Source organism: Homarus americanus, unplaced genomic scaffold (genome assembly GCF_018991925.1).
Source record: "Homarus americanus isolate GMGI-L3 unplaced genomic scaffold, GMGI_Hamer_2.0 scaffold23578, whole genome shotgun sequence".
NCBI classification, from domain to species: Eukaryota; Metazoa; Arthropoda; class Malacostraca; order Decapoda; family Nephropidae; genus Homarus; species Homarus americanus.
This window is the reverse complement of record NW_024733231.1, coordinates 7,166,512-7,178,202: the sequence shown is the minus strand read 5'-3', so window position 1 is coordinate 7,178,202 and position 11,691 is coordinate 7,166,512. Positions and strand designations below refer to the sequence as shown.

At 40.3% G+C, this 11,691-nt stretch overlaps 1 protein-coding gene across 1 annotated transcript in view; it reads right to left on the bottom strand.

The window, feature by feature from the left end:
* Positions 1-3,934: 3,934 nt before the first annotated feature.
* LOC121869494 (ATP-dependent RNA helicase TDRD9-like) overlaps positions 3,935-11,691 on the bottom strand; it is a 57,635-nt gene continuing 49,878 nt past the window's right edge. The window contains exons 24-25 of the mRNA XM_042370848.1: positions 10,466-10,600; positions 3,935-4,065 (exon numbers count right to left, since the gene is read on the bottom strand). Coding sequence (XP_042226782.1) covers positions 10,562-10,600 — 39 coding nt within the window. The 3' untranslated portion in view covers positions 3,935-4,065; positions 10,466-10,561. The remainder of the gene's footprint in view (positions 4,066-10,465; positions 10,601-11,691) is intronic.

Genomic DNA, 11,691 nt, shown 5'->3' with positions numbered 1-11,691 from the left:
AAAGTTAAGAAAAATCTCAGAAATTCAAGACATGGGAAAGGACAAATAGAAGGGTTGAAAAAGAGTTCCAGAGGCTGATTACAAGCAATGTCAAGTCAAACCCAAAGGCTTTCTACCATTACACAAAATCAAAACTAAAAACCACATGTAGGCATATTGGATCTGAGGCTTGAAGATGGTAGTTATGCAGATTCAGATCAGGACAAGGCGGAGGTTCAAATTTTTTCCTTGGTGTGTCAAGAGTTGGATTACGAGGTGTTACATGTCGTTCTTGCCAGTACACCTGAAACATCTCCCTCACCACTTCAACAAGAAGATGAAGTATTCTGATCATAGAGTGGGTCATTATCCGACTCAGAAAAATCATCTAGGGTAAGCTCTGATGTAGGCTCATACTCGACAACGAGACGCGAGTATTCCTCCTCAGTCAGCCTGGAGCGAGAGCGGTGTGACATGTTCATGCATGGCTGGCGTGAGTGTGACTCACTGAGTGATGAACACTGTCGCTGCTGAGGCTTCCAGAGCGTAGAGCCACGTGGCCCGGGAAGCAGTATACCAGTAGGCAAGGAGGGGGTGATAATGTAGCTTTATGCGCATCTTGCTACTACCACAAATATGAGTTCAGGACAATGCTAAATCTAGCCACGTACTTTTACGAGATAAGCGCTGGTCGCGGCTGGTCACCCATCCCATATAAGTACGGGATTAGCGCTCAACGGGTTAAAAAGCAAACAGACTGTGAAGAGCTACAGAAATATCTGTCAACTTTAAGAGAGGTCAAAGAAATGGCTGCGAAGATTCAATGTCACAAAGTGCAAGAGGATGTACCCAGATCATACCATTGTAAACTCTTGGAACAATCTACCAGAGAGTGTTGTGACGGCACCGAGTGTGAGCTCTTTCAAGAGAAGACTTGACCAACACTGGAGCGGGTTCAGGTACATTCAGGAGCTGGTGCATGCCCAGTATTTGCCAACAGTGCGTGACAGAGACGTGACCGATCGCCCGGGCGGCTAGCGAGCCGACCTTTTGGTGAAGAATATAAAGGAAAAGAGACGTGACCGATCGCCCAAGCGGCTAACAAGCCGATCAGTGGCGAAGAGGATAAAAAAAAAAAAAGTAGGGAAGTGTATCACATGTCCCAAAGGGATGAAGAAACTGGATTAATAAGACTGTATGTGAAAAGGACCTGGGTGTGTATGTTGACAATGAACTGAAGCTCTCAGGCCATTGTGGGAAGAAGGTGAATCAAGCAATGAAGCTAGTCGGTCTTATAAGATGGTCGTTCAGATATCTAAACGGTCTGTCCCTCAAAACGCTCTTCAAGAGCGAGGTGCTTCCCCGTCTGGTCCCCGAGATATGCTAGAGACTCAGTTGATTGAAAATGTCCAAAGGAGGTCCACTAGACTGGTACCTGCACGACGGCACCTCAGTTACCCAGAGATTAGAATACCTGCAACTACCTAGCTTATACTATAGACGGGCAAGGGGTAACTTAAGTGAAGTTTATAATATTTCAGTCGAGTGTCCATACCTGAAACTAGTGGAGACCTGCCCCACAAAGGGTCACAGCTCAAAGTTGAAGCCACAAGTCCAGAAAATTGTGAGTGCTAACTTTTTTGTAGAGAATTGTGAACACACGGAAAAAAAATACTAGTGTGTTGTGACGGCTTTGAGTGTGAGCTCTTTCAAGACCAGACTTGACCAACACTGGCACATGTACAGATACATTTTGAAGCCAGTACATGCTCAGTATTTATCAACCGTGCTTAAAAGAGACCTGACTGACTTCCCAAGCAGCTAAGGAGCTGATTCATGGCGAAAAGGATAAAAGTATAAGGTAAGTAAAAACCTTAAAAAAGTTTCATAAAAGGCAACTTATAACCACAAAAATTGGACATTTTAGTACATTTCAAAATCTAAAAAGTTCATAACCTATTCATTAGTTGTTGATGACTATTCAAGTTATTTGTCTTTGTAAAATCACAGAAAAATTAATTTGTCTTTGATCAGAAAATTCACTTAACACTGAAGAGTATCCAGAAATTGTCAAATACCTTTAGAGTATACAGAATATTCTATAATCTTCGACAAATTTCTGTGTTCAGAAGATTCACTCAATAGAAAATTATAGCTACAGTAAATACACGAAACTTTGATGCAACAAGAGGAGAAAACTGCCAACTGTAACTTACCATGTTCCAGCGGTACAGTTGTTGGTGGGGTTCAGGATCCTTGTATGCTCTCCCTTCCTCCAACAACCTGAAATGTTATTTAAGTCATTATTATACAGTTTCTCAATTCTCTTTATCTCCAGAGGCACTTGGTAATAAATGGGGTGTACAGTACTTGTGAACAATGAGGTGGTCTGGGAGCCATTCACACTCAATACCACATGCAGAAAAATTGACAGATTTTGTGATTCATGATAAATGGGTTACAATTTGTTATACTGTTCCAGAAGATTTTGTATTTTATCTGAAACCAACAAGCGGTAAAACTACTCGGCATTATCGTACGATTGTCCACGACAATTTTGAATATCTATGTCCAATTCATTCAATGTGTCCAGGACCTTATCACACATATTTTCTCCTGTGTGATTCATTACAGAGGGGAGCAAAGATCCAAGCCACTGGACCTCATCAAAACAAACGAGGAGGGTATGGTGGCCAAGCTGGAACACCTTGCCCTCGTTAGCACCAGTCACCACATAACGTTGTCCTTCAGATTTAACTGTTACTTGGTTCACAACAAAACCAGGTGAAGATTATTATATTACAATGGAAATTATGACAGGATGAGGGAGGAGACGAGGGGTATCCACTGGCCTGCCTCACTAAGGTATAAGAACACAGACACTACACTGAATATCATAGCCAGTAAAGTGAACCATTTCATTGAAAAATTTATACCCAAGACCAAACACAGTGCCTCCAGGAATACAAGGAAACTGCTACACATGAACCATGCAGCAGTCGACAAAGTTTAAGAAGAAAACCCCAAAATTGAAGATGTGGGTTGGGACAAACGATGAGCAGGACAGGAGGTTGTATGCAAGAACCAAGCAAAGTCAGAGTGTAGAAGGGCTGAGAAGGAGTTCTGGAGGCTGATTGCAAGTGAGGTCAAGTCAAACCCAAAGGAATTTTACCGTTATGCAAAGTTGAAATTAAAAATGCGAGTAGGAGTATCGGACCTGAGGCTTGAAGATGGTAGTTACGCAGATTCTGACCAGGACAATATATATTGTTTTAAGAAAACTATGGCTATAAGAGGAAAATACACACAAAAGTTTTTCCTATATACTCCCTGCTAAAATGGGGGGTGCATCTTATATGGCAGCCCATCCAGAGTAACATCTTCAACTTTCTCAATAAAAAATTCATCAAATTACAATATCATTATAAAACTGATATTAACCTCATTTTGTCTTTGGAAAGTTACTGAGTGGAAACCTGAAATGGGTGGAGAGCATAAAAAGCTAAAAACCTGAAAACGTAAGAAATCAAACAACACGTCATGAGAAGGGTAAAAAAATAACTTACGAGATAATTAGCTTCCTCAATTTCTTCCTTATGCTAATGAGCATATGGCTTGAGATCTCATCTTTCTCCTGAAGGGCGGCATCCATTAGGTATCTTACCATGTTGATCTGACGGTCAGAAAAAATAATATATATATATATATATATATATATATATATATATATATATATATATATATATATATATATATATATATATATATATATATATATATATATATATATATATATATATATATATATTATATTAAAAAAGTAAATAACTAAAAAAACTTATTAGTCTAGCACACACACACACCAAAAATCTACAACATAACACAGCTTGATGATATAACAAACAATGAGCGTACTGGTCAATACCGAGAGAAGACAATGTACTCACCGTGATCAAATCATTTTGGGTGAAGTTAACGTCAAATTCTAATTCAATATCCTCATCTGGATATATGGCCCGGCCATTTTCCTCATCATACCCAAGGCCGATCAAAGCTCCAGTGTAGCGTGTGCACTCATTATTTACCCTTTTGGGAAAAATACAATTCAAATTTTTTTTAAATAATTTATTTTGAAAGACATCAATACGATACACAGTAAGAATTAAAGCAACGTTATGCACTATCAAACACAATAGGAACAAATGTATTCAGCAAAGTTATTGTGAATAACTGATGTAGTAATCTCTCCTTATGCTGGAATCTTCGACCACGAGAACTCTTCATAACCAGGAAAATAAATAATATAAATATAAATAAATAAATAAATATATATATATATATATATATATATATATATATATATATATATATATATATATATATATATATATATATATATATATATATATATATATATATATATATATATATATATATATATATATATATATATATATATAATATATATATATATATATTTCATTAACCCAATAAAGCACGCGGACTTCTACATACAATCAACACCTCAACCCGCCAGGATTCGAACCCACGGCCCACAATCCTATGACTGTGACCGGGGAACGCTAACCGCTGGACCACCAGGATACTAAAAGCAGTCCTAGACTTTGTTATATTTCACACAAAGCCGGTTCAACGAACTTATGGCGCCGTGAACCTCTATTGGGGACCACCCGTATCACGTAGGTGGTCAGAGTAACGTTTTACCAAATCCGGCTTCGAAACACGAAGATCCATATATATTTCATTAGCCCAATAAAGCACGCGGACTTCTATATATATATATATATATATATATATATATATATATATATATATATATATATATATATATATATATATATATATATATATATATATATATATATATATATATATATATATATATATATATATATATATATATATATATATATATATATATATATATATATATATATATATATATATATATATATATATATATATATATATATATATATATATATATATATATATATATATATATATATATATATATATATATATATATATATATATATATATATATATATATATATATATATATATATATATATATATATATATATATATATATTTTTTTATTTTTTTTTTTTAATGAGAAAATTTCTCACAGGTATTCAAACGAATTTCCAAGAAATTGCGTCATGCACCGACAAATGCCAACCATGAGAGTGGGTGGGCTGAGAGTGCTCATGAGTTATAATTGGATACTACTGTCATGTGACCGCTTGGGATACCTATGATTGGCTGATGTATTTCACAGCTTATCTCCTCAAACTCTAGCATCATGACACTTAGTTCATTATCTACTGCCATTGTACAAGCTTGTTTGCTTGCTCATGCTTTTTTCACATAAAATCTGTGTTATAATGTACTGTTAAAGTATTTAGTAAGTGCGAAAGTACCGTACGTATGCACTGTAGTACTGTATACATAGCAAAGTGAACAGTGCATGTCAACTGTAGGCTGGTGTGTAGAGGGTGTATGTACAGTATACAGTGCATATAGAATCCCTCCTTTATGGAGGGAGAGATAAGTGACAATGAGCAACACCTGCTAGTAGATGGTACAGGACAAAGGCAGGTCAACCTGTATCATATCACCGTTTGGCCTGCCTGCATCGCAAACTCAAGACGACAGCATCTACTGGCGAGTACAGTATGGTGTATACAGTACAGAAGTTTATTTTATTTATTACAATATACAGGTACTTGATTGTACAGTAGCTAAAAGAAGTATCTTACTTTTACTTTTATCCTCTTCGCCACTGATCGGCTTGTTAGCCGCCCGGGCGATCGGTCACGTCTCTGTCGGCAAATACTGGGCATGCACCGGCTCCTGAATGTACCTGAACCCGCTCCAGTGTTGGTCAAGTCTTCTCTTGAAAGAGCTCACACTCGGTGCCGTCACAACACTCTCTGGTAGATTGTTCCAAGAGTTTACAACCCTCACTCCGAAAAAGTTTGCCCTCACGGTTTTCTGGACTTGCGGCTTCTTCAATCTTGAGCTGTGACCCCTTGTGGGGCGAGCGTCCGCCAGCTCCAAGTAAGGACACTCAACTGAGTAGTGCCCCCTGAGATGCTTATAAACCTCAACTAGGTCCCCCCTTGCCCGTCTGTAGTATAAGCTAGGCAAGTTCAGGCGCTCCAATCTCTCAGGGTAGCTGAGGTGCCGAAGTGCAGGCACCAGTTTGGTGGCCCTCCTTTGAACATTTTCAACCAACTGACAGTCCCTAGCATATCTCGGGGACCAGATGGGGTGACAGTACTCCAGATGGGGAAGCACTTCACTCCTGAAGATCGTCACGAGGGACGGACCGTCTAGATATCTGAACGACCTTCTTATAAGACCCAATAATTTATTTGCCTGATTTACCTTCTTCTCACAATGGCCCGAGAACTTCAGCTCATTGTCAACATACACACCTAGGTCCTTCTCACACACAGTCTCAACTAGTACATTTTCTTCATCCCGTTGGGACATATGGTACGCCTCCTTACCGTTGGTACGCCCCAGGTGCATCCTCTTACACTTCGTGACATTGAATCTCAGCAGCCATTCCTTCGACCATTCCTGGAGCCCACAGAGGTCCTTCTGCAGCTCTTCACAGTCCGCTTGGTTCTAAATTTCCCGAAATAACTTGCCATCATCGGCAAACATTTGTATGGAGGAGTGTACGTCAGGCATATCATTTATGAAACAAACAAACAACAGCGGGCCCAATCCACTACCCTGTGGTACCCCACTTGTTACAGGTACAGATGACGATTTCGTGCCATTAATCACCACACATTGCTTGCGGTCATGTAGAAAGTCTTCTATCCACGCTAGGACATATCCCCGAATTCCGTACCCTTCCAGTTTGATTTTCAGCCTTTCGTGGGGTACACTGTCGAAAGCCTTGGCAAAATCTAGGTAAATATTGTCGATATTACCACCCCGTTCTAGAATATGGGTCCAAATATCCAATACCTTGAGCAATTGTGTCAAGCAAGAGCGCCCCGGCATAAAACCGTGTTGGCAATCTTTTACAAGGTTGTTTCGTAGTAGATGTTCCATCGCTGCATCTCTGATAATACTCTCAAGTACTTTACATATTATGCTGGTCAGGCTCACCGGTCTATAGTTGTTCGTGGAGTGACTATCACCCTTCTTGAAGATAGGACTCACATAAGCCACTTTCCATTCACTGGGGACCATTTGTTCATCCAGGCATTTACAAAACAGAATCTTCAGGGGCTCTGCAAACTCGTTGCACAGCTCCCTTAGCACTCTAGGATGCACCATGTCAGGTCCAGGACTCTTATGGACCTTTAGCCTGGACAGTTTATTTCTAATACCCTCTTCTGTGAACACAATGTGGGTCAGTGCTGTGTCGAACCGTCTGTCCTCAAACGCAGGAAGGTTAGTTGCATCCTCTCTTGTGAACACTGAGGAAAAGAAGCTGTTCAATGCCTCAGCTTTATCCTGGTCAGAATCTGCGTAACTACCATCTTCAAGCCTCAGGTCTGATACTCCTACTCGCGTTTTCAATTTCGACTTTGCATAGCGGTAAAACGCCTTTGGGTTTGACTTGACCTCGCGTGCAACCAGCCTTTGGAACTCCTTTTCAGCCCTCCTACACTCTATCTTTGCTTGGTTTCTGGCTCTTGCATACATCCTCCTGTCTTGCTCATCGTTTGACCCAACCCACGTCTTGAATTTCTGGGTTTTCTTCTTAATTTTGTCGACCGCCGCATGGTTCATGTGTAGGGATCCCCTCGTATTCCTAGAAGCACTGGGTTTGGTCTTGGGTATATATTTATCGATCAAATGGGTCATTTTACTAGTTATGATATTCAGCGTAGTGTCTGCGTTCTTGTACCTTAATAAGTCAGGCCAGTTGATACCCCTCATCTCTTCCCTCATCCCATTGTAATTTCCCTTGTAATATTTGCACCTTGGCCTGGCCTTATCTTGAACTAGGTAACAGTTAAATCTGAATGACAACACTGTATGGTGACTGGTGCCAACTGGGGCAAGGTGTTCCAGTTTGGCCACCATACCCTCCTCGTTTGTTATGATGAGGTCAAGTGGCTTGGGTGTTTGCTCCCCTCTGTAATGTGTCGGGTCTCTCACATGTTGGAACAGAAAATTATCTCTCAGAGTTTCTACAAAAAGAGTAGCAGGATTATTCAAGTCATTCGGGGTGGACTCGTTTCTCCAGTCGATGTCGCAATAGTTAAAGTCCCCCATGATAAGGAGGTGGCTGGGGTTGAGCATCGCCGCATTGTTTATTAAGGTTCTTAAGTTCCTTTGATTTAGTGGGCCACAGTTCGGGGATCTGTAGATACACCCGACGATAAGTAAGTCCCCTCCCTTTAATTTAATTTTACACCACTTGGACTCTTCAAAAACATCCTCTCCCTGTACCCTCGCCTGGCTGGCTCTAAGGTCTTGCCTAGCGTAGATAACCACACCCCTCCTGCAGGATTCTTGAGTTAGGTTCGTAAATGAGTCATATCCAGCAATACTGAACTCACATTCCTCTGGGTCGATTCTCCTGTTCTTGTACAACAGTTCTACAACTCCTACAATATCTGGTTGGTGTACTCTTAGTAGTGTTTCAAACTCCTCCCTCTTATCAAGGAACGTGTCAGTATTAGTGTACATGACATTCAAGCCAGAATTTGTTCTCGGTAACGTCTCTGCTCTTAGTAATAAACCCGCTCCACCCACATTCTCAGAAGCTGCAGCATTTGCTAAGTACACTGTATTTTGCAGGGTGTGGTTAAAAATGTCATTGTTTACACGGCGCTCGTTCCCTCCTGTCCGGTAGGCTGAGCTGGTGCCGCCTCCCGGGTGGGGGGTTGAGTGGGTGGAGGGTGCACTGCTGCCCCCTGGCCCTGTGTCGGCACACTTGTTTCCACTACCCTCCCCCTGAGTATAACCCATGTGCACCTGTCCCCGTTCCTCCTCGACTCCTCCCTCTTCTGCTTCAAGTCCTGCAGGAGCTTCTTGTGCTGTTCCCTCTGCATTACCGTGCGGTCTGGGTGAATAAATACATCCCGAAATGCCTCGCTCCTTGCTAAGTTTTTTGCCTGCCGAATAACTTGCCATTTCTCCTCCTCACTCCCTAGTGTGATCCTGAGGGGGCGAGGCTTAGCCCCCTGCTTTTGTCCCAGTCTCCTCACATCCTGAGGGGTTGCTGGAATCTTCAGAACCTCTGTGCAAATATTTTGAAACAGCACCTTGTCATGTGTTTCCTTACTCACAGTTCCCTCTGCCTGGCTCTCTGGGACTCCAAAAACTATTACATTGTTCCTGCGCTGGAGCCGTTCCTGGTGTTCCTCCTCTCCCCTAACAGTAGGTGCGTTAATTTTCATTTCTTCGACACACTTTTTCAGAGTCCCAATCTGCTGTAGAACCTGTACTGATTCTGCATTACTCTCCGCCCACCCCCCCCGTGGCCCTCCTAATACGTCAGCATAACTCCTCTTAGCAACCACCTCCATTCTATTAGCTACTTCCTCAGTCTTAGCAAGGATCTCTTTCTCAACTTGCTCCAGTTTGTCAACCAGCAGGGCTCCTGCTTCATCTATTTTCGTCCCATTTATTTCATTCCTCTATGCCAACTCGCTCCGTGTTGGCTACTGAATGGCGGTGGGTGAAGACACGCACACCAACCCTCCCGAGACAACACGAGTTGCATGTACATATAATGTAACAAGTCATCGGACCCACCCTGTTAGATACTCCTTTTTAGCTACTGTACATGTACAGTAGTGTTTGGATAAATAAATACAGCTGTGTCTGCTTGACTGGAAACATTCACCAGTGCCCATAAAAAATTCTGGGGATGAGAAAAGTCGTCTCAATACAATACCCGGAAACCACTCTACACCAATTATTCCGGCTAATGGAGAGATAACTGTACTACAGTGTTAAACCATTTACAGCTAGGCACTTTTAAGCACAAAGATAATATATTTTATAAGGTTAAAGATTAAGTGTGTGCTTATCTAAAAAAATAATATATTTTCCTGGTTGATCTCTAAAACTACTCTTCAGATTTTTTAAGGATGCTGTATGTGTTGAGTTACTGACAAGCTCCTCAAGTATCACCTGATTACAACTTGTGAAGTTAGGGAGATAGCATTAGTATATCTGTACTCTTAGGACATGATGGCCAAGATGGCCAAAAGGGCTCATAACATTAGATTTTGCCTAATAAATTTTAGTGAAGGTAATAATGTGACAAATAGAGACTTGGGATGTCAGGTGCTAAAGCAATAATACTCTTATCTCTCACCACTGTGCCTCACATGATGGTAAAAGCCCAGATAGTCTTCAATTTAATATTTTATTGTACTAACTAGCATCAACCTTTGCCTTTAATTTAAAAATGGCTTCTGCTTACAGTAACACACTCTCTTTAATACTACCAACCAACACCCAACTTTACCTTAATTCAGCTACAGGACAAAAGAGGAGGAGACAGAGAGACAAGAGGCCAGGGATGGGGGGCATCAAGGTGGTGTTACGCAGGATCACCATTGACTCACAAGAATTCAAACCCGCAAACGATGCCACCATTAGCCTGAAAATATAAAGAGCATTCTAGTTTATCATTTAAAAAGAAAAAAAAGAGAGATATAAATCAATTGGAACTGAGAAGGGAAGAGTATGAACTTTCTTTTGTGACCAAAGTAGTTCAGATCACACGAGTCTATTGTGGGTTTCACGTCCAGGGCTGAAAACTCTATGGCCCTTACCTCAACCAATGGATCAAAGGGAACTCTATAAAGTGTATCCTGTTGTTTATGATATATTGTATTAATTTTTTTATTTATCATTTCACCACTTACTATCTTACTCACCATTCAGGCAGTTGTTCTGTTCTATGTTGCATTAATGTGACCTTTATTGTCTAGTGTAATACAGGAGGAAACTGTGGTACCTGACCTGCTGTTTGGTGGGGCTGACACTAGACAACACCCTTCTCACATCTGTCCCAAGCCAGGGTTTGAACACAGGACACAACAGTGAGAGATATGTGTATTAGCGCTGTACCACCATCACCAACTGGGCCTTCTTGCACTAGGCAGGCTTATCTACAACATGATTTAAGGGGTTTGTCTGCCATTTACTTTTGGAGGTGCAACTCCTTTTCTATGGATATACCTGACTTTTAAATATGTTATGTGGATCATATAAATCAAAGAATGTGTAAGTATGAGTGATAACTGCCAAATAGTCTTTAAAAAAAATATTAATATTTTTTTGTTTTACAGTGTTCCCATAATTATTATTATTTTTATCTCTGTAACCAAAAAAGATACATTAAAATTTGCTCTACCATATTGTAGCAATTACCTATCCTTATTACGAGGACCATGTTTGAAACACATTTCAAGTAAAACAAAGGAGTAGTGTTGAATTATACAATACAGTACTGTACAGTGTCAGAATATTAGCAATACTTTTTTGCATAAAATTAAAAATAAAATTTTGCTGTTCCATACCTAATCGGGATATCAAAAATATTCTCGACCAAAATGTTCCAGTCACTGCCCTATACACTCATAAATATATGCAGTATATATTTTAAATTTGGATGAAAATTAATCAGTTTATTCAAATAACAGCAGCTTTAGCTTTGTGTTACAGGCAATTCTTTGCAGAAGTGCT